General features: G+C 44.5%; 1 protein-coding gene and 1 long non-coding RNA gene across 4 annotated transcripts in view; one reads left to right on the top strand and one right to left on the bottom strand.

The window, feature by feature from the left end:
• Positions 1–23,852, bottom strand: part of HEATR4 (HEAT repeat containing 4) — a 774,416-nt gene that overhangs the window by 277,314 nt on the left and 473,250 nt on the right. For all 3 annotated transcript variants that reach the window (XM_085627058.1, XM_085627059.1, XM_085627057.1), the window contains exon 4: positions 1,318–1,458. In XM_085627058.1, coding sequence (XP_085483184.1) covers positions 1,318–1,458 — 141 coding nt within the window. The remainder of the gene's footprint in view (positions 1–1,317; positions 1,459–23,852) is intronic.
• Positions 1,309–5,394, top strand: LOC146799497 (uncharacterized). Its single transcript, XR_014968926.1, has 3 exons — positions 1,309–1,535; positions 5,134–5,191; positions 5,294–5,394. It is a non-coding gene; the product is annotated as an uncharacterized LOC146799497 (long non-coding RNA).

Genomic DNA, 23,852 nt, shown 5'->3' with positions numbered 1-23,852 from the left:
CCTCCACCCAGCGCCTTGAGACCCTCATGGGCGAGTAGTTGCGCTTTATAAGACCCTTATTGAATTATTGAGCTATATGTCATTTTTTACACTCTACTACTCTTGGTCAAAATAGATTTGTTATAAACGATTCTGCAATTGTACTATGATGAGTATTCTCCTGGTGAAGGAAGCAGCACCGTGTTTGGTTGCTGCATCTGTGAATTTGATGATGTACGATTTCAGTTTATTTTGGACTTTCGTTTGTTGTACTCACCTTCGAATTATCGATATACCTTGTTTTATACATATTCAAACTACCTATATTATCCTTTTGGATATATTTATAATTTGGATACTGCCTTTGAATTTTTAATCCAACAATGCATTTTATTTTATTAGAACATTGGAATGTGGAGCACTCCATTGTAGACAATGGAGTGCTCCGTGCTTCTACGGGCCGGTAAAGGCCCACAGAGCAACATTCCAATGTTTTACAAAAGCCTCTCAAAGCTCGAGGGGATTTTAAATCTCGCCTTCGGCTCGGGCCTTTAACGCTGCAGCGGGCCTTTAATAGCCGGTATAGCCCGCTACGGCGGGCTATAAGGCTATATTAGTGACTGTGTTCCGGATGTCTCTGTGATCCATTAGTAACATATTTTCAAGTTTATAGAAAGTTAGAAGTGCAGTGAGTGTGCTGTAATAATATGCAACAGCAGCATGTTCTTTGATTTCGAGCAGCAGTTCTAGAAGCAGGGAATGTTCATTGGGGTTCCTTTCTCTTTGCGACTCATCAAGGCTCTCTTCACGATTTTTGAACTTGGGACTTGGGATTTAACACACCCAATTCTGCATGGCTTGCCTTTTTTGTGCCTCCACCCGCCAATCTATTGCAGCAGGTTTCGCCTGTGGAAGTCTGGCTGCGGGAACCGCAGGGGGTGAGATGCTTTCCACACAACTCAGAATTCAGATCTCTGCACAAGGACCGGAATTTAACATTCAGATTGTATTCAGGGCCTAAGACTTGCAACGTGTGCACTTCACAAGGGCAGCTGTAATGTGCCGTGCACATCTGTACATTGCAAATTAGTATTTTCCATTTGAAAAGTCAACGGTGTCAGCTGTGCAAATGCAAAACACCTTTGAAGCAGGCCCAACGTGTCATCATATAGCAATGTTTACCTAAGTGTCTTGAAAATGTTACGACTCTGTCCTACTATCCCTTTCATGCACGTGTATTCAAACAAAAGGGTGGTCTTAATACCTTAGGAAATATGGGCACAAAATATCAACGTTTGTATTTCAGAAGAAAGAAAGTACAGAAGCGGAGTCAGTTACCTCTCTCTGGCTCTACAGAACTCCAATGCTCCGGGGCCCTGGGGAACACCTGCTGCAGGTGCTTGTTGTATTCGTTGAGACTTTCCATCATGATGCGGCCCTGCTTCCGGCCATCCCTCTGGTGCACAATTCTGGAGGACCCTGTGGAGGCAAACACAAGAGGCTCACACACCGGCCAGGCCAGGGATGGGGATGCGGCATGCTCTACTCTTAATGAGGTAAAATAGGAATACTTGTACAGTGTTGATGTCTTAAGGATTTCAATTCAAATACTTTATTCAACACTTAAGTTGTAAAAGTGACATAAAACAGTGTACACATGATTCCAATACAAATTTACATTTAAAAATACATGTTGTAAAATAGCATATAATAAAATTATCAGTACGCAAGGATACATTGATAAACCAGCCCACATGATATATCAATCCAGTCAATTGCCTAGTGAGAAGTCACTTTGGCATTTAATCAGTTTAGACCGAATTGCCCAAGCCCACTTAATATATTTTGACATTGCAATAGTAATGGTCGGGCTTGGGTCAGTAGACAAGATTCTCATAGCTACCTCATATCTTCGGATGCCCATCAATCGGCAAACAGGTAGTACCCATTTCTTACGTGGGATGGTATACAACGGACAAAAAAGGACAAAGTGACTCATAGATTCAGTCTTGTCCAAACACTTTGGACACCTATTTTCAGACCCCGCTGCCCAATGGGATGTAAATGAGCGCACCGGGAGTGTGCCTATCCTAAACTGGAAAAAGAATTTACGATCAGACGGTACTTCAATTAAGCCCCAATATGGTTCCAGTCTGACATCAACCTTAAATTCCAGGAATCTGCCGGTTAGAGTAAATGAGCACCCCTTAGCGAATGATTCTAGGCCGATCATCTCCCAATATCTAATTTTCAAAGAGTCTTTTGAGGGGAAGACTGCATTAGAAGGGTCGTCCCATAGATCTCTCAGCCCCGTGCGATATAGTAATAGTTTTACTGATTTCAGCCATTCAATCTTATGGGAAGTATCTTTTTCTTTAATTTCCTTTAGGCCCGTTGCATAGTGACCAAGCTCATCAGTTATCCATACCCTACACCAGTATAGCAAGGGACGCAGATATGCTACGTCTTGCAAGGATTTTAAGCCAAGATCACAAAAAAGGGGTATCAAGGGAGTGCTCTGGGGAACACCAACAGCTTTCCGAATAAACTCCTTTTCCATGGTATTTAAACGCTGTGGTATTCAAGGGGGGATTAGGATTGTACTTTTTAAATAAAAAAAAAAAGGGTGTCTAGCGCCGTGTAGAAAATGTGTTCACGTTGTTTTAAATAATGCTTAATGCAGGGGTTGTCATTTTAAAGGGCGCAATGCGTAAGGGGAATGTCCTTAAATTAAATACTGTTGTACTTTTAAAAGGGTGTCTAGCGCCGTGTAGAAAATGTGTTCACGTTGTTTTAAATAATGCTTAATGCAGGGGTTGTCATTTTAAACGGCGCAATGCGCAAGGGGAATGCCCTTAAATTAAATACTGTTGTACTTTTAAAAGAGTGTCTAGCGCCGTGTACAAAATATATTAATGTTGTTTTAAATAATGCTTAATGCAGGGGTTGTCATTTTAAACGGCGCAATGCGCAAGGGGAATGCCCCTAAATGAAATACTGTTGTACTTTTAAAAGGGTCTAGCGCAATGTCGGAAATGCATTCACACTGCTTTAATTAATCCTTAATGTAGTGATGGTATGCGGCTTAAGTTGTATAATGTGGAGGTGAAATATGGCTGGCATGTTATTTTTTAAAAGTTGCAAGGCTTCATATATGTAATGTGAATGGCCGTGATAGTTTTTTGATGGGCTGCTCATGACTTTAAATACAGTGTAGAGCAGGGTAGGGGGGGCATTTAAAAGTGAATACAGAACATGTAAAACATATTAAACAATTTACAAAGCAAAATAAAAATAAAATAATACTGTTTTGTACGCACCATATGCTTATGCTGGCTGTGAACTCCTGCTTCAGGCCCAGGGATGGCTCAGGCCATCTGTCTTTGGCGCAAGTCCCAGGGGTGAGCGCTGCTTTTTGGGGCCTGTGCAGGGTCTTGGGGCTTGTTCTGTATTGGTGCGGAATCGCTGGGGCCCCGGTAATTATAAATTAAGAGTCCCAGAACCTGTTGTGCACCACCGGTGCTCTGGTGGTAATGGTGGGGGCTCGGTGCCCACGTTATTTTATAAAAATACGGACCCCGGAGTCCGTGGTGGCCTCGAGGGGCTCCGGGGCTCGGGCCTGATTGTGGGGGCTCGGTGCCCACGTTATTTTATAAAACTACGGGCCCCGGAGTACGTGGTGGCCTCGAGGGGCTCCGGGGCTCGGGCGTGATGGTGGGGGCTTGGTGCCCACGTTATTTATAAAAATATGGGCCCCAGAGTCAGTGGTGGCCTCGAGGGGCTCCGGGGCTCGGGCGTGATGGTGGGGGCTCGGTGCCCACGTTAATTATAAAAATATGGGCCTCGGAGTCCGTGGTGGCCTTGAGGGGCTCCGGTGCTCTGGCGGTAACGGTGGGGGGCTTGCTGCCCCAGGTTATTTATAAAAAAATACAGGTCCCCGGAGTCCGTGGTGTTCCGATGTCGACTCCGGAGCGTGGCTGCCTTTTTAAAATAAAAGGCGTCCACGAGGGTCCCAGTGGCGGCGTCAGGGAAGCATGGAGCTTCTTCCTCGTGGCTGGTAGGACCCTCCCATTCCCTGATGTCATCGCGGACACCCCTGACATCACGGAATGAGAGGGCCCTACCAGCCACGAGGAAGAAGCTCCTGGCTGCAGGGTTTCCGCGTTTTGTTGCGGGGCTGGGGCAACCAGTGGGCAGCAATAAATATTTAAAAACTTATTTGAAGCCCATAGGGACCGTTTTAGCAGAGTTCCTGTGGGTTTCTTTTTATTTTAAAAAGGGGGCAATTTTATATAGCGCGAACATTACCCCAAGATGTCAGAATGCTTTACAAAAGGGTCAGTTACATTACACAAGAGCTGTGATTATAGGCTTTAGAAACAGGAGTGGGGAGGTCGGATTACCAGTGTACACGTTGTGCACACCGTCCAGGAGGAGTAGTTGGGGGTTGGGGCAGCCAAGGGGTCCCACAATAAATATGAAAAAAAAACGTGTTTTCAGCTGCAGGGACAGGATTACAAGCGTCCTTGCGGCTTTCTTTTGTTAAATGTATTTATACATTTTTATATAGCGCTGACTTTACACCAGCAGTGTCAGAGCGCTCCACAATAGGAACAGTCACGTTACAGGAGGTGAATGTTACAAATGTACACGTTACAGAAGCAAATGACCTACAGAGGGGCATATAAAACAACAAAAGATGCTGGTCAAACATAATCTCAAAGGCACCATGCTAATATAGCGCCAACAATGTCCTAATGTTTTGGAGCACGGCCAGGGACCGTTGTTTATTTTAATGTAATTTTATATAGCGCGAACATTACCAGGGAGCGTTTTAGAGCATTTTACAAAAGAATCATTTGCGTTACACATGAGCCCTTTCATTTCAGGGGTTGTTGGTGGTTTAAGGGAGCGGGGCTTTTCTAACATTTAACCATGCCCCTCTAAAGCGACTGCTGCCCCTGGTATTGGGGTGTTATTTATTTATAAAACCATGTTGTTTAGGATCAGTGTTTCTAGGGGGAAAAATAAATAAAATGTCTGCAGATAACAACCTGTACAAGTGGTGGGCCTGTGGTTACGCATGTCCTGTGTAAGGATGTGTGTCACTGTGTAATATGTTTTTTTTATTATTTATTTTTATATTTAACCCAGACACAAGACCTCCCTGTATTATCATTCAACATCGATGACCTACTTACCACAATGAAGGGTAGGTGCATTTTAGAGTTGTATAGCTCCTTGTAATTTTTTCACAATCGTGTCTCAAACTATTTCTATCTAATGGTATTCCCATATGTGTATGAATCTATAGTTGATGATGACGTATTATACCAACATGTGACGGATCTGGAGTTGTACCTGGATGGTCAAGACCCGGCGGTCGATTTACAGGATAACGCAGTTCCTACCGGTAAATAAATAAAAAAAATAAAAAAAAAAAAAAAATGCCATGGTTCTTTAAACTGCCTAAGACATGGTGAGACTAGTCCCCCCCCCCCAAAAAAAAAAAAAAAACACAGCGTGGGAACTGTAGGAGGGCGCCTCAGAAGGAATTGCTAAGATCTAGCTTATACTCAAAGGTAATTATTTTTTTCTTTACAGGTCCCTGTAAAGAAAAAAATAATTACCTTTGAAGTATAAACTAGATCTTAGCAATTCCTTCTGAGGCGCCCTCCTACAGTTCCCACGCTGTGTTTTTTTTTTCTTTTGGGGGGGGACTAGTCCCACCATGTCTTAGGCAGTTTAAAGAACCATGGCATTTTTTTTTTTTTTTTTTTTTTTTATTTATTTACTGGTAGGAGCTGCGTTATCCTGTAAATCGACCGCCGGGTCTTGACCATCCAGGTACAACTCCAGATCCGTCACATGTTGGTATAATACGTCATCATCAACTATAGATTCAGACACATATGGGAATACCATTAGATAAAAATAGTTTGAGACACGATTGTGAAAAAATTACAAGGAGCTATACAACTCTAAAATGCACCTACCCTTCATTGTGGTAAGTAGGTCATCAATGTTGAATGATAATACAGGGAGGTCTTGTGTCTGGGTTAAATACAAAAAAAAATAATAAAAAAAACATATTACACAGTGACACACATCCTTACACAGGACATGCGTAACCACAGGCCCACCACTTGTACAGGTTGTTATCTGCAGACATTTTATTTATTTTTCCCCCTAGAAACACTGATCCTAAACGACATGGTTTTATAAATAAATAACACCCCAATACCAGGGGCAGCAGTCGCTTTAGAGGGGCATGGTTAAATGTTAGAAAAGCCCCGCTCCCTTAAACCACCAACAACCCCTGAAATGAAAGGGTTCATGTGTAACGCAAATGATTCTTTTGTAAAATGCTCTAAAATGCTCCCTGGTAATGTTCGCGCTATATAAAATTACATTAAAATAAACAACGGTCCCTGGCCGTGCTCTAAAACATTAGGACATTGTTGGCGCTATATTAGCATGGTGCCTTTGAGATTATGTTTGACCAGCATCTTTTGTTATTTTATATGCCCCTCTGTAGGTCATTTGCTTCTGTAACATGTACATTTGTAACATTCACCTCCTGTAACGTAACTGTTCCTATTGTGGAGCGCTCTGACACTGCTGGGGTAAAGTCAGAGCGATATAAAAATGTATAAATACATTTAACAAAAGAAAGCCGCAAGGACGCTTGTAATCCTGTCCCTGCAGCTGAAAACACGTTTTTTTTCCATATTTATTGTGGGACCCCTTGGCTGCCCCAACCCCCAACTACTCCTCCTGGATGGTGTGCACAACGTGTACACTGGTAATCCGACCTCCCCACTCCTGTTTCTAAAGCCTATAATCACCGCTCTTGTGTAATGTAACTGACCCTTTGTTAAAGCATTCTGACATCTTGGGGTAATGTTCGCGCTATATAAAATTGCCCCCTTTTTAAAATAAAAAGAAACCCACAGGAACTCTGCTAAAACGGTCCCTATGGGCTTCAAATAAGTTTTTTAATATTTATTGCTGCCCACTGGTTGCCCCAGCCCCGCAACAAAACGCGGAAACCCTGCAGCCAGGAGCTTCTTCCTCGTGGCTGGTAGGACCCTCCCATTCCGTGATGTCAGGGGTGTCCGCGATGACATCAGGGAATGGGAGGGTCCTACCAGCCACGAGGAAGAAGCTCCATGCTTCCCTGACGTCGCCAATGGGACCCTCGTGGGCGCCTTTTATTTTAAAAAGGCAGCCACGCTCCGAATTCGACAGCGGAACACCACGGACTCCGGGGACCTGTATTTTTTATAAATACCCTGGGGCAGCAAGCCCCCCACCGTTACTGCCAGAGCACCGGAGCCCCTCAAGGCCACCACGGACTCCGAGGCCCATATTTTTATAAATAACGTTGGCACCGAGCCCCCACCATCACGCACGAGTCCCGGAGCCCCTCGAGGCCACCACGGACTCCGGGGCCCATATTTTTATAAATAACGTGGGCACCGAGCCCCCACCATCATGCCCGAGCCCCGGAGCCCCTCGAGGCCACCACGGACTCCGGGGCCCGTATTTTTATAAAATAGCATGGGCACCGAGCCCCCACCATCAGGCCCGAGCCCCAGAGCCCCTCGAGGCCACCACGGACTCCGGGGCCCATATTTTTATAAAATAACGTGGGCACCGAGCCACCACGGACTCTGGGGCCCGTATTTTTATAAAATAACGTGGGCACCGAGCCCCCACCATTACCACCAGAGCACCGGTGGTGCACAACAGGTTCTGGGACTCTTAATTTATAATTACCGGGGCCCCAGCGATTCCGCACCAATACAGAACAAGCCCCAAGACCCTGCACAGGCCCCAAAGAGCAGCGCTCACCCCTGGGACTTGCGCCAAAGACAGATGGCCTGAGCCATCCCTGGGCCTGAAGCAGGAGTTCACAGCCAGCATAAGCATATGGTGCGTACAAAACAGTATTATTTTATTTTTATTTTGCTTTGTAAATTGTTTAATATGTTTTACATGTTCTGTATTCACTTTTAAATGCCCCCCCTACCCTGCTCTACACTGTATTTAAAGTCATGAGCAGCCCATCAAAAAACTATCACGGCCATTCACATTACATATATGAAGCCTTGCAACTTTTAAAAAATAACATGCCAGCCATATTTCACCTCCACATTATACAACTTAAGCCGCATACCATCACTACATTAAGGATTAATTAAAGCAGTGTGAATGCATTTCCGACATTGCGCTAGACCCTTTTAAAAGTACAACAGTATTTCATTTAAGGGCATTCCCCTTGCGCATTGCGCCGTTTAAAATGACAACCCCTGAATTAAGCATTATTTAAAACAACGTGAACACATTTTCTACATGGCGCTAGACACTCTTGTAAAAGTACAACAGTATTTAATTTAAGGGCATTCCCCTTGCGCATTGCGCCATTTAAAATGACAACCCCTGCATTAAGCATTATTTAAAACAACGTGAACACATTTTCTACACGGCGCTAAACACCCTTTTAAAAGTACAACAGTATTTAATTTAAGGGCATTCCCCTTGCGCATTGCGCCATTTAAAATGACAACCCCTGCATTAAGCATTATTTAAAACAACGTGAACACATTTTCTACACGGCGCTAGACACCCTTTTTTTTTTTATTTAAAAAGTACAATCCTAATCCCCCCTTAAATACATTTCAACATATTACATTAAATAAATCCTTAAGACATCAACACTGTACAAGTACTCCTATTTTACCTCATTAAGAGTAGAGCATGCCGCATCAATCTGAGAAAATGCCATTCTGTCCTTTAAATCCTTGTGTTAGGTAGGTGCAGCAGCAAAACAAGCCCAGGGCTCTGTTCCAAAAGGGTCTTTTAAATGTCTGTATCTCCTGTACTCTAAAGTCTGCTTTTATACATGTCCTTGCATGCTAATTAGAAGAATGTAACACATTATGAATGGCTGGGAGGGCTTACACATAGGTAAAGGGGTCTTGGGCGAAAACATTTTCAGACATCTGCAGTGACGGTTTGGGATCCCTGATAGCATTTTGACATCTGCTAATCCTGTTTGAACAGTGGCGTAAGGAGCTAGGCCCCGGAAATGTTTGTAAACCATGCTGTGTGACTGATAAAATTATAGCAGGCCCTGTGTTTTCTCCGCCCTGTGTTATCAGATTATCCTGCTCTGCTCAAGACTGCTGGGGGTAGTTTGCGGCCATCAGTTCTTTAAAGACACATTCCACAGGTCCTAAAACCACCTTTAAACTTTAAGGACACACATTCTCCAGGGCAGGAACTGACACACATTCCTCAGGTCCCCAAAACTTTTTTTTTTTAAACATTAAGGACACACATTCCACAGGTCCTAAAACTTCATTCAAATTTTAAGGACACACATTCTTCAGGGTAGGAACTGGCACACATTTCTCAGGTCCTAAAACTTCATTCAAACTTTAAGGACGCACATTCTTCAGGTCCTAAAACTTCATTTAAACTTTAAGGACGCACATTCCACAGGTAACCGGGCTGTCACTTTTAAGGACAGGGAAGTGATGAGCAAAGGTATCCCGGTATACTACTGCTGTTAATAGTCTGGGCACTTTATTTGCAGTCACACACCAGGTAGACCCTGAAATGCCAGTGGTGGCGGCCTTCCTGGATGCTTAAAGAACATAATTATCGTAAAGGTATAAATTTTGGCCCGTGCAAAACATTAATCTCATTTTATGCAGATGATATTCTGCTACTGGTCCTAGATCTGGAATGTAATCTGACGTCCATTATCCATGAACTTATTGCCTGAAGTAGATGGTTGGGGTTATTAATAAATTGGACAAAATCTGTAGTAATGTCATTAACCAGGAAAACAAATCTATTCATTCAGAATACGCACTTACATGGCAGACTAAGCTGTTCTGCTATCTGGGTATCCATTATCATTGGGACATGGAAACAATAATAAGTGAAAACCATGGTAAATGCATAACCTCGCTGAATAACTAAGGGCCCAATTACGAAGCTGGCCGTCCAAGGACCGCCAGACTCACGGGCCGTCTCCCAACCGGCCTATTAGGATTTGGGTGGTCGACTGCCACAGCACCAACGCAGCTTCCAGAGAACTGCCATTTCCTGGCAGGGTTGTGACGGTCAGGAGGCCGCAATATGCTTGACGGGACTGCTGTGGTACCGCCAAGCATATTACGAGTTTCCTCTCCACCAGCAGTGTCATGGTGGTTACTCTTTCATGAACACCGCAGCGGAGAGGAAACAAAGGGGGCCCTGCAGAGCCCTCTGTGCCACCTCCACATGGGAATGCACACAGGTTGGGGCACAAAATGTGCCCCTCTATGTGCATGCGCCCCAGTTCCTGCCCAGCATGGACTTTTCAGTCCATGCTGGGAAGGAACTGTTTTTGGCATTCCCATTGCGGTGCACATTTTTAGAAGCACCACTGAGGGAATGCCAAAAACCAGCCCGCCAGACAGGAGAAAACTCCTTCTAATCTGGTGGGTGGTTTGACCACACCTTTGGTGGTGCAGCGGCAGGGCGGACTAGGCGCTGCACCAACAAAGTCATAACTGGGCTCTTAGTGATGAGAAGGATAAAACTCCCACTGTTGGTGGCTGTAAGGATAAAATTAACAAAAATGGTTATCATGCCCAAGCTTTTGTATAATTTCCAGAGTATACCTAGTCCTCTAAGAAGCTGTTTTTTTTGGGCAATTGAAACTCTAACAGTAAAATTGGCATTGGTGGGTAGAATAGCAGGGCACAAACTACAGCTCCCCTATGACCAAGGACAGTTTGCCACACCAAACTTTGAGTCGTATTACCAGGTGGCACAGGTGCAGTTTCCCTTTTCTGGCTGCATAGTACAAGACAGGAGCCACATTGCAAACTTGAGGCTGGTTTTTCACCCTGAGGCCCCCTTTACAAGGCACTCTTTCAGACCCCTAGTAGACCTACCAAGGAAATACACACGTCAAAATGTTCCACTTGGTCCTGGGACAGACGTGCTAAAATGGTGGGTATTGTAAGGGCATGCTCACTGCTCATTTTATTGGTAGACAGCCCCAATACAACAATCTCAAGGGGAAGGGTAACAAATCAACATCCGCAAGGTAGGAAGTTGATGACAATGGGAGACCTCTTTGGTAACCATAAATTTAAATTGTTTGAAGAATTTTTGAATGGTGATCAGGTGACTCTGATGGATGCCATACTGGGCAGGGCTTCAATCTTCCATAGTGAGACAATTTGGTGGTCTTTCCGACGAGCCGCCAGAATCTAATCCCTCCCCTCCCAAGATCCTCACCAGAATGTATAATGACGTAGCGAGTCCAATACCAAAGGAAGATGTCTATATTAAAAGCAAATAGGAAAGAGAACTAAACATTGAGAGAACAGATGCACAATGGGTGTACTGCTGTCAGCAGATGAAAGAGGTTTCACTGAATGGTAAATGGTACGATGAGATTTGGGATAGTTGCTTCTGCTGATTGCTGGTGTTGTGGTGCACAGGATGCGGATATGTTACACTTAGCATGGCTTTGCCCACAAGTACATTCTTTTTGGCCAGCTATTATAAATATATTGAAAGAAATGATTAACTGTGAATTTAATGTGATGCCACTAATGTCCTTGTTGAAATACGCGAAGGAGGTTCCTAAGCACCACCAGAAATTTGTAGCATTGGCTCTACTGTTGGGAAAGTGAAGAATTGTTATGACCTGGGGAATAAGAAGGCCTCCAACTAAGGGTGATTGTATTCTCCACTTGCCAGGAGCATGCAGAGATATATGGTTTTATGCTACCTAGAGCCTCCTGACCTAGAGGCATAAAGTCCTCACTGAAAACTTACCTGGCCAGCATAAACAAAGCAACATAGATGACACACGCTGAGGAGATTATACTGCACCTGTACTCCATCTAGTTGTGAATCATTGGGTTGTAACATGCTTAATGTTGGTACAGATTCACTTTTGTATGCCTGTCCTGGGTTGTACAATGGCGAGCTGTATGGACTGAATCCAATATTGAAATGTATGTTGTGACAATGACATATGCTTCAACAATGTAACTGCTTATGTGTTGTTGCATTGTTTACTTTGTAATATTCAAAAATGATATATGCTTAAAAAGATGAGTGAAATGAAGAGACAGGAAGTGTGGGGTGGGGGTAGAAAGAAACATGAGACGGAATAAAGACTAACTAGCCTTGGCACCAGCAGTGGGTTTCTAAGAAAAACTTTGAACTCCTAAAATTCTTTTTTTTTAAATGACTGCCAATCGGGCAAGAGCTAAAGCAGTCAAACACAGACAGTATATCTGTAAACAAATGTCCTAAGCGCTCCTCCCTGGTGGGCCATTCCAAGTAGTGGGGCCAAACCTTTAAAGGACATAGAAGAGGCAGTTATAATTTGCAAGGGTTAACTTCCTTACAAAGAGTGGACAGGCTTTCTATGGACTGGAGGACATTTGGTTTCATGGTGAGAAACAACTTCACTACTCACAGAGAATAGCTTTGGCTTGTCTCTGCCCTGTGACTTTAGAGCAAAACATACTTAAGGAAACCTGTTATTAAGAAACATCCGTCACAAGCCTGTTTCCAAGTTTTTTTCCAAGCAAATGCTATTCCTGTGATATTGACTCCAGTATGGTGAAATCCCTCTATGCAAAAAATATCCCCCCAGCTTTTTTTCCCGATTTGCAAATATCCCTCTGACCCCGTCCCAATCCACCCTCCTTTTTTAGGTTTCGCCTGCACAGCGTTTGCACTCTGCTTGTGAAATCTATTGTATTTAATATAAATCTTATAAGGGGCTTACATCCCACCTCTTTGTTTCCTTGCTTTTCATTGGTTCATGTACTTGTCACTTACTTTTCCACTGCTTCTATTGGCTGTAGCATACTGTTTCCTGGTGTACCTGGTGTTTTTCTCGTGTCCTTTTCTTATCAGTTTCCCAGCGACCAAGTACCATTTCCATTCACTTTTGTGGAACAATTTATTTAAGGTTTTGCATGCACAGCACTTGTTCTATTTTTTGTTTACCATTATTTAAAGAATAGCGCACTATAGTAGCGCACTATATTGGCCATTGTTTTTTTTGTTTTCCATTATTTAAAGAACATCGCACTATATCGGCCACTTCTATGCCTACTCTCATCATGACGAGGACTTTTATTAACCGTCCTAGTCGTTATGCAAAGAAAAGGGAACTTTTGGACTTTTTCTTATGGGTAGCCTCTCCATACTTCACACCAGATACCACTTCGGAAATTCAGAAGTACAGGGCTTGTTCTATTATTTGTTTCCCATTATTTAAATAATATCGCACTATATCGACCACTGTGTTTTTTGTTACCCATTATTTAAAGCATATAGCACTATATCAGCCACTTCTATGTCTACTATCATCAAGACAACCACTTTTGTAAACCATCCTAGTCGTTATGCAATTAAAGCTGAACTTTTGGACATTTTTCTCATGATTAGTCTTTCCTTACCAGGCACCAGATACCCCTTCAGTAATTCGGAAGTAATTATGCAGGTTGGGATGCTGAGGGCACTTGAATGACAAGTAAGTTATCAAACAGCAGAGACTTTGCCTCTTTCCCCATGTTTTTAACATCAAAACGATCACATGCTCTATTAGTTTGACCACCTACATGTTCATGCTGTTTTCCGTGCCACATGTCTGTGAGAGTTGTCTGTACTTTGTAATTGTGCACATGCTGCGTGAGGTGTTACAGCACATATTTACATTCTGATTGCTCTGATCTCCATCCTTGTGGGCGATCTCACTTTGACCCATCGGTGGCATTCTGTCTGTTCATACTCACACACCCTCCACACATGAATCACAAACCCTCCAGTAACATTAACATGGTCTGTCTGTACCACAAACACACTGTGCTCATGTAGCTCATGTGAGAGGGTGATGTCTGTGCCACTTTCATCACTCATACACACACCCTTTTTGTATGATGTTCATGCTGGTGTGTTCTAACCCGGGGTTGCCCCTCTGTAGTTAGCCCAAACAAAAACCCTGTGCATAGCAGATTAACTAATGTTTTTCAGCCTGGAATGTACCGCAGACATGGTAGATGTTCCCTGGGTTTTCACCGTAGTCTTCCCCTTGCCCCTAAATGCACATCCTCTGTGTATAACGCTCGGGTTGATCTGCAAGGGATGTCCTGTCCACTCTTCCTATCCATAAGCCTTGCTGCAACAGATTGTCTAGTTGTGCCTAGTTGTGCCCAAAATGGATATATTCATCTGCTGTGGATGGTTAGTCTGTTTAGGTCTCGCCTACGTAGCGCGCATGCGCTGCATAGGAGAGACCTTTAGTCATCGGCACAGCTTTGCGGCCAAAAACTTGCACGCGTTCCATTGCCTTCAATGGCAACGCGTGCACATCTGGAGATTCACTTGCGGGGGCGAGCGGCTGGCGCCATATGTTATCAATTATCTCGGCGCCAGCCTCTCGCTCCCATAAATGAATCGCGCAGGCCCCCTCCTCTCTCCCCTCCCCCTGCAGCATCGCGAGGCGCGGGTGCGCTTGTGCTTGTTAACCTAGTTTTTGCTTCCACGCATATTCATTTAGCCGTGCATAGAACAGACACCATGTTACACCGACACAGTGATTCCAGGTGACTTTGCGCACGGTCAGCGAGAAAACCAGCTAGAGCGCTACAAGGCTATTGACATGGCAGGCGCTATATACTAATCCTCTCAGCAAAGAGCACGGCGGTGGGCCATCCTACGACTCGAGGTACAGGTTCTCACTGTGCTGAAGTCCGTTCCTCCTATGAACACTGTAGTCAAACTCGCTGTCCGTTGTAGAAGGAGGGTTTATCAAACTATGCCCAATAAAGCACCAAGAAGCGCCTGTGCGCTTGTTAAACACTACAAATGGATAGCCAACGGGTGGGAGTCCACAACCTGTGTTCGCTGCGGCACCACTATGCACGGATTTCTTATCATAGTTTAAAATTGCAACGAAGGATTGAAACATTGAGGTGTTTGTTTATTTTTTTGTTATTCAAGTGTAACATGGATCATAGATTTGCAACCACCCTGTCATCATCCAGCCTGTATGTACACTGGGCATGAACAGGCGCCGCCGCCCGTACAGTAATCTCCGGTTACCGGAAGTCCTGTTAATTGCCGGTTTTGTGTTCGCGCTGAGTCTGCAGTGGGAAGGTTTGAGGTGGAAGGTTTTGTAACGTGATAGGAAGTGTGTGTGGGAGCGAAAGCGGTGGCCACGGCAGCTGACAATGGAACACAAATTACCCTTTTGTATGAGCAGGTCTCCTGAGACACTTCATAACAGAGCGACAAAGTGTGACTAAGTGTTGTATCTGGGCGGGGCCAAGACACGGTGCACGGATGAGGCCTGTGTGGCTAGAGATGGCGGTGCTACCATCCTGGCAGGCAAACGTGGGGTCCCCACTGGGCATGAGATCGGGCAATAGTCTGGGACTTATGCAGTAACTTCTTGGAGTGCAGAGTTTATTCATTTTTTATTTAAAAGAATGCACATTTTACACCGTTTCTGAATCGATTATTGAGTATATTTGTTTAAGGCTAACAAAAGACTCCTTATCTGTAGTGACACCATTATGAGTCATATGCATTAATTTAACCACAGTTCGTTTTGGGAGCTTTAGTCCCAGTTCCCAACGGGCCTAGCGGTACAGATTACAATGCGTTCGAGAATGAAAAACTGGATGGAATATGATCTCGCCATTGGCACGTAGTGCTGGCATTAGTTTATGCAGTGCATTCTGGAAGCTGTAGTCCGTGGTTCACAGTAAGTGGCAGTTGGATTGCAGTTCAATGGGACCGTAATTGTCTGAATAAAGAGAACCTGTGTAATCCAAAGAGTAAGCACATGTGATCCGGAGAGGTAGGGGTAAAATGGCAGCTTTGGCGATGGAGGGAAGGGGAAATCTGGATTATCCGAAGGCCTTTAGCTGTGACTGTGAAATGCCCCCTCGAGTGGGCACACACCATCCATTGTTGAAATAAAATCCTCGAAATGTACTCATTCGGTTCGGCAGAAGCATCATGACGTTTTTGACCGGAAATCCCCAAAAGGCCAGTTGTGGTACATCATGTTAGGTAGATCTGATGGAATAGAGAAGCAGGAGAAAAGTAAGGTTTTCAGCAAAGAAGCTGTTTTGTGACGGGGAGGGGGAGGTATACCATGGAAAGAAAACACGAATTGTACAGTCGTGCAAGGAGTAGTGACCAGGTGGGCCTGTTTACACTTCTGGTGCTGTCATTAATGCTTCTTTTGTTCCCGACTCGTCAGATGGCTTCTCAGGGTACTTCTGGATCCAATGAGCGGGGCAGACTCTGATATCCGGGAGCACGGGGGAGGGAGGTGCGGTTGCAGTAAAATCCAGCAGGTTATTACAGTAATCCAAATTAATAGGTACTACTGAACCTAGTGACTTGGTGGCAGATATTGAAGGGGTTTTGCGTTCGGTGGCCATGAAATTGGCGCATTTTCCATATTTGGTTGATAGAAAGGCATACATTGAGGTGCTTGCTGGCTCGCAAGGCGGGCGGAGCAGCGAGGGGCTGCTTGCCCTGGATCGCCCGTAAGATAACCCACTCTATCGTCATACTTATGTTGTATGAAATAAACCTGCAGCAGTTCTTCACCCATAACTAATGTGTCAGTGTAATCATTGGGTGATGTCTGTGCATACGTGTTGAGTGGAGCGGATGATGGTGTGGTCACTATGTACCTTGTAGTAAAATATGTAATCTACATAATCCTGTTTACCACGGAGTGGCACTGCTGGGCACACTGTGGAATGATATATTGAGAGCATTAGTATAGCACATTGACATCCTTTGTATGGTTCCACAGCGCTTTCAGAATCTGGGTGATGTTTACGGTTCTAGTGGATGGGAGTGAGTGGGCTCAGCTCAGCTGATATTCAGTTTGGTTGAGTTTCCTGTTTAGAAGTGAATCACACTGGACAGTGGTCAGCACGGTTGGAGTAGGCTAATGGATGTGACTGATGCTGCCTCAGCCCCTTTAGCCTTCCAGACATCGCCCTGTTGTAAATTTCTTCTTCTTTTCCTATAGCTAACATGTCCCTGTGTGTTATTGCTGTTGCCTGATGGGCTTGAATGAGTGGCAGGAGACTGCTGTTGGAACTCACCCCCAGCAGCAGAGGCCCTGCTGCACGCTGTGCGGGGCACTGCGATTTACTTAGCAAGAATGATTGTGTTTCCTCTGCTCGTGGCCATTGCCTCAGCAGCTGGTCTGCCATCAGTGATGACAGCCAAGCTCTTGCTAGGCCATTAGACATATGCACCAAAATATATGGCAATGAACCTAATTATGCATCAAGGAAAGACCAATTATGCAACATTCCTATTTAGCTATTTTGCCGTTTTTACACCTGTGCATTGCTATTAAAATGATTCCAGTGCCACACAAGGCATTTCTTAGGGAACGGTACTTAACTTTTTGAATATGTTACTGGCTGTTCTGTCAATGACAAGTGGTCATTTTGATTTGCACGGACCAGATCTATTGCTAAGAATTTCTGCTGCGTTTGCCATCACTTGGGCCATTATGCATCTTCGTTTTTGGTTGACTGCTCCTTAAAATCGCACTACTTTTCTCCAACAGCTCGAATTTCTTTTCTTGTATGACTGAATTTCCCCCCAGTGCACATAAATGAAAATAAATGCTTTTTTGTGATAAGTAATGGGGTCTAGGTTCCATTTGGTGTAAACCACACAATCCTCTTGTAAATGATGAGTTTTATCCTATTTTATAGGTCAAGCATTAGTCGCCAGCATTTGATCTTACTGCAAATGTTTTGTATGTATATAATTATACTTGCATATTCAGACTTTCTCACAGCCATCCTCATATGTTCTGCTCAACTGTCTCATGTTTTAACCCCTTCCCCGGCCGTCCGACGTCACAGTGGGCGTGTGTGGAGGACAGCCGGGGGCCGTCCAAACCCTGCCCACTCATTATTTCACCAGCACTGCAGCGGAATTCGCGCCGCGGTCAAGTTGTTAATCCCACCCACCACACCATTCAGTATGGGCAAGCGGCCTGCCCACTCGAGCCAGTGCTTTGTTTTTAGGTCTCCTGCAACAGCGCATGCGCTCTCTTGCGAGGTTTGATACAATAATGGGCTTGCAGCCCGCCCATTGCCTAACATTCATTGGCTTCATTGTCACTCTTATTTGCTGCCTTCTAAGAGGCCGGCACATGATGGCTTCACTTAGTCTTCTTTCCGCTGGAGAATGGAGCAAGTCCTGGTTGGTTCACCTTAATAGCTGTTCTTCCACTGATTTCACTGTGATTGAGGCACTACTTTTCTTTTTCTTTTTTCCTCGTCCTTGTTAAACCTAGTACCATGTCATGCCACATACACTTCAAAGAAGCCCTTTTCTCCTTTGAAATAGATGTTTATTGTGACAACAGATGTTATCTGCTTCAAAATGTACTTTCACAAAGACATGGACATGCGTGCAATTGATTTTGTATTTGTTTTTTAATAAGACGATTTTTTTTTGTGCCAATTGTAATTTTTTTCTTTCTTCACACATGGGGAGATTAAATGACTTGCTCAATCATGGGGGTATTGTACCAAGATCGAACTAGCGTTGGCAAAGCTAATAGGTCTCATCTTGGGAACTGTTGGCTCTGCCATTGCCTTTTGTTCATGCTGGAACCCATAGTTATTGCTGGCTTTAGCAATGATTTGTATACATGCTGTATAGCAGCAGGTGGCTGCTGTGCAGCATGGCTAAAAAGTAAAATAAAAATATGCATCCAGTGCTAATGCACTAAAAAAAATTCATGCATTACCCCTGGCTGCATCATAGTGCTTTTTAGGTCGAGCCTAGCGCAGCGCACATGCGGTGCTCTAGGAAAACGCCCTCTTGGAATCAATCTGGAGATTTCACACGCTTGTGCGTGTTTTCTTTTTGGGCATTTTTTTTCTGTTGGGCTTTGCGTGCGTCTTTGTAAAAAGACAGCACGTAATTGGGCGAAGGCAGGTGCATGTCCCACCTTTCCCAGGAAATGTATCCGCCTACGGCTTGCGGTTACGAGCAGCGGTGCGCAGTGTGCCATCTGTTATGTGTCAGATTTCACACGAGCTCGCGCACCACTCACGGGACACTGCAGCTGCATTCCTCGCATCCCACGGCATTTTGCATTCGGGAGCGAGCAGCTGCAGCGCCTTTTGAAGGTGCTTTAGAGAAAGGGAAAGTGGGGATGTGGGAGCCCTGCGACCCATTCTTAGGGAAAGAAGTGTTTTCTGAACATCAGGCTCCTCCTTGTTGTGTAAGTCTGACCAGACTCCCCCTCTTGCACAATGAGGTCATCTCCACCCAACGACTCTACATCATGGGAATGTCATGTGCATATCAGCGCCATTAACCTGCACTGCCCCCTCCTGTGACCCCCACCTCTCACGATGCATGTGGGCACCAAGACAATTCCACTGTTCCATGTGATGTGCACACCAGTGCCCTAAGCCTGCCCTGTTCCTCATAATACTCCATCCATCTGCGAGCTTGCCCCTCCTGCGCGTTCACCATGCACGATGTGGGCACCTACTCCCATCCATTCCCTGAACCTGGCACTCCTACGTAGACATCTGTGTCCTCTACTGCCTTCGAATCTCCATTTCCTCAGCACATACCCTTGCAGAACATGCGCACGCACCTTCCAGCGCCTCAGTCTTCCTATGTGGTGCGCTCTAGTCCCCTCACAATGCCTGGGTACGCATGCTAGCCTCCCACCTACAAGCACTTCCTCCCCCGAGAGTGCGTGCATCCTCCTCTCACTGGCGTTCCTGGACACGGGCAGCATCCACCCCTCCTCTCGCGACAATGTACACGCTATCCTAGCCCTCCCCCTGATTAGAAATACCCTTCTGTCGGATAGATGACATACCAGCAGAGCCCCGCCCAGGGTGCCATCATCAGCGCCCCACACCGCAGGCATATCAGCCCCACAGAACGCAAGCACGCCCATCATTCCCTTCCACTGCCTTAGCCTTCGTCTTCACACATTGAGTAATCCCCATCCTCCTTCCCTCTGCACAATGCCCACCTCACGGCCGGGTGTCCTTTAGCAGCCCTCCCCTCGCGAACAGCCACTAACACAAGCAGCACAGGCCAGCAAAGGCCCTTTCACTCTCTCTTCCAATAGCGTAGCCTCCCTCCTCACCCGCCGCGTGCTCTCCATCCTCCACACCCTCCCTTGCACACTGCCCATTTCGTGGCTCGCTGTCCTTCGGCAGTCCTGTCCTCGCGAGGAGCATATTCGCTGCCTTCAGCCCCTAACACAAGAAGCACAGGCCAGCAAAGCCCCTTTCACTCTCGCAGCCCAACGCTGCACTCTCCTCATACCGAACCAACTCCACGTCCTTGTCCGTCCTTTCACCGAATCCATCGCACTCCTCAAATGATCTTCCCTCCATACTTACATTCCTTTCACCCGCAACCCCTCACCCTCCCCATCCACTCTCCTTTCACTTGTCACCAAGAGCCCGTCACTCTCCATTGCCCGTTCACCCAGAGCCCACGGCCCTCCGCTACACCGGGCAGCGTCTCTCTCCTTTCTCTTTTCACACAAGCCAATCCCTCTCACCCGGTCCCCTTTCCTTTCACGCTGATTCCACTGCTCTGTGCATCCTGAAATGTCACTGACAACACACTGTTCTCATCCTTTCACGCTGAGCCCAGAGCCTTCCTAGTCTTGATATTTCCCCGCGAACACATCGCTCTCATCCATGCCATTTCTCGCATGGCCCATTGATCAGCTCACTTCGTCGATCCTCTCAGCCAGTAGGGGATAATGTACTGCATTGCTAAACACTTATAAGGTCCCAAAAGCGAGACCTATTGCCTATGCCAATGCTTGTTTTAAACCGTCATGGTGTTTAATCTTCAAGGACTTTCCTACCTGTTTATTTAGCTTAATGCTCACATGTATTTTTTACCTCCTCTGTTTGTGCTGCTTATGCAAAGTAGTTACATTTCTCCTTACCCTTGCTGCAGGTAGTCGGTCTGAGTCATGCATGATGTTTGCACAGCTCATCCCCATGCCAGGAGTTTTCTGCTTGTGTCCTATACTCTGAGAAGCACATATTGGTATACCACATCCTGGCAGCACCGCACATGCGGAGTGCTTGCTTGCACTAGCCTCCCTCTTACAGGGGGGTGTCTATTTGTTTGAGACCAGGAATGATGTCTAGTGCTCTACCTCATGCATTTGGTGGTCTGTGGCTGCTCCTAGTTCATGGTGCTTGTGCTCTTTTATATCTTACTGTGAGGGATGTTATATATTTGACCCCAGCTATGGTGCCTTGTTGGTTTTCCCGTCTCTTTGGTAGTTTGCCCCTTATCCAAGTGCATAAAGTTGTCATTCTATGAGTTACCCTTTACACTTCTGGCAATGTGAATTTGTATGGATGGGCTCAATGCCTTTTGCACTAAAGTGAATAGACCCACAGGTTTACAGTTTCATCCAGGCGTGTTTCTCAATGGTGTGCTTATGCGCATACCTAAATTGTGTGTTATATACTTATTTATACGTTTTGAAGTGTTTGTAAGTTACTTGATGCATGGTTTAAGAGTTCTGTGGTATCCATTTGCTATCAAATGTCAGCCACGATCATATTACTTGATATTGTTATAAATGATGACTTGATAAAGTATTTACCAAAGTGAGTTGGCATAGACTACAAACTTTGTTTGATAGAATGAAACAGTCCAAGCAAGTTTCATAAAAGAACTTCCTATACATAATTGGGTTGCAGATTAACAGCACTTGGTCAACCAATATCAAAGAATTAAGAGGGGTACACTGCGGAAAACCTTCTAGAATGCCTTTGGCAGTCTCACTCAGTTGCAGCATAAATTGATGTAGTTAAATACCCCCCTCCTTAATCTTAAAATAAATGCATATGTTCCACTCTGATACTTGGTTTGGGGATATCTTAGGTGGGAAGGAAGCCACATGAATTCGAATCAAGTTACTTTGAACCAGTGGTATGCCCTGACCCTGTCCCATGTTTCGTTTCTTCACATACGATCTACAATTCTCTGTTAATTTGTTAGATGCTTTCTTCGCTATGAGTCGGAGAACTGTCATATATCCATTAATATTTGCAGACTATAATTATTTGTTTTCTTATACTCAGTGGCACATAAATAAACTGCTCTTATGCAAAAACCAGTTCCTTAGTAATTGGCACTGTTAAAAACTTACCTCGCGATATTTATTTTCTTCACAAGGATATTAAATTTAATTGATTATTCAACGGCAACAAGCGTGATCTTTTAACTACTCGGCATACTTTATCTTACCTTCACTAACTTAGTTTATTCATTTTAAGGAAGCTGCCAATAATGCCCTGTGATGAGTGCACAAGAAATAGAGAGTTTTTTCTTTATGATCTTTGAAGTTGGCACACAGTTATTCTGCAAATAATTCTAGTTGGTGTTGGGGTATTGAAGTAAATTCATAACTTTAGAGCCAAGTGGCACTCTGTTTTGCCCCTGTACTGGAATACTTCCACTTCTGCTATTCAAGGGTGACTTATGTTGGTGGCCTCTATCTATATCTATATCTAGTATGAAAGATATCATCATTAATGCTAGACAATTAATGCTAGATGAAGACACTATTGGCGAAATTTAAAGTTTTGGCAGGCAGTTTTCTCTGTCACACATGACGGATACCCTATCTGCCTTATTATAAATATATTAGGGTATAGTGCACTTGTAATAAGGTGAAGGGGATGTTCGTCACATTGTGATGGAGTAACCTGCCTGCCAAACTCTAGATCAAGCCCTACGTGTTAACCAAGCGCCAAGGAGGATTGTTTTGTAAAGGATGATATGGCCTCCCAAAGAGATTGAGGGGGGATTCCTGAAATGAGCAAGGCTGAAAGCACAGAGCTGATGGGAGTTGTCAACACTGCCTTATCAAAGGTAAAGACGCTCAGAACAACTTCTCATAGTCCTGAATTGATCCAAAAAGCAGGTAAATCTACAGTGCAAAAATGATTCTGCAGAGCCAGACTGCATTGGATAATTGGACTCTCTTCCAAGTCTAAAGCTATTATTAACAACTGTATGAGTTTAAAATATTAGATTGTATAAATGGCAAGAGAGAGCTGAATCCTGGTTTCTTAATTTGATTTTGTAATCCAAATTGCATAAATCTTCATATTATGAACCTGGTTATTGTCACAGACCTAAGAAAATAAATAACTCTAAGTAATAAGAAATAGTATTTCTCTACCAGGGATCCAGCTGTAGACAATCGGTCAGCCGTCTGTGTCAGACATAGGAGCCACATGTTTCATACTTGGTTGGGTGAAAAATATCTTATGCCACAACCATAGAAGATCTTGCTGATAGTGTCTCAGATATATAAAAAAATTCAACATTTCTCCGTTTCATTCCGGTGACCTCCACAATGTCAAACAGTTCCATTGTAGTAGCAGCTAAACAGGGAGAGGACGGCGGTGAATGCCGTGTTGCATATAACACTTGTAGCTGAGGCATGGTCGGGTAGGTCACAGACCGCATCGGGTCCAAAAGTGAAAAGAAACTGGGGAAAAACCCAAAGTTCATGGGATATTTCATATGTGCTTATTACTTACTGTTGGAACTATGCATCATTTATGTCAAATGTTCTACAGTGGTAAGTTATAGATTTACGAATGCAACATTAGTTGCTGAGTGAGAAGAGTATTCATAATAACAAATGGAAAGCAAGGATATTCCTTAGGAAAAAGGTTCCATGGGAATTTGCACTCGAGGGTTGAAATCATGGCCACCATTATGTGAAGAAGCACCATATG

This window comes from Triturus cristatus, chromosome 9, assembly GCF_964204655.1.
Source record: "Triturus cristatus chromosome 9, aTriCri1.1, whole genome shotgun sequence".
Classification (NCBI taxonomy): domain Eukaryota; kingdom Metazoa; phylum Chordata; class Amphibia; order Caudata; family Salamandridae; genus Triturus; species Triturus cristatus.
Note: the sequence above shows the minus strand (reverse complement) of the source record. Positions and strands in the feature narration are given on the sequence as shown.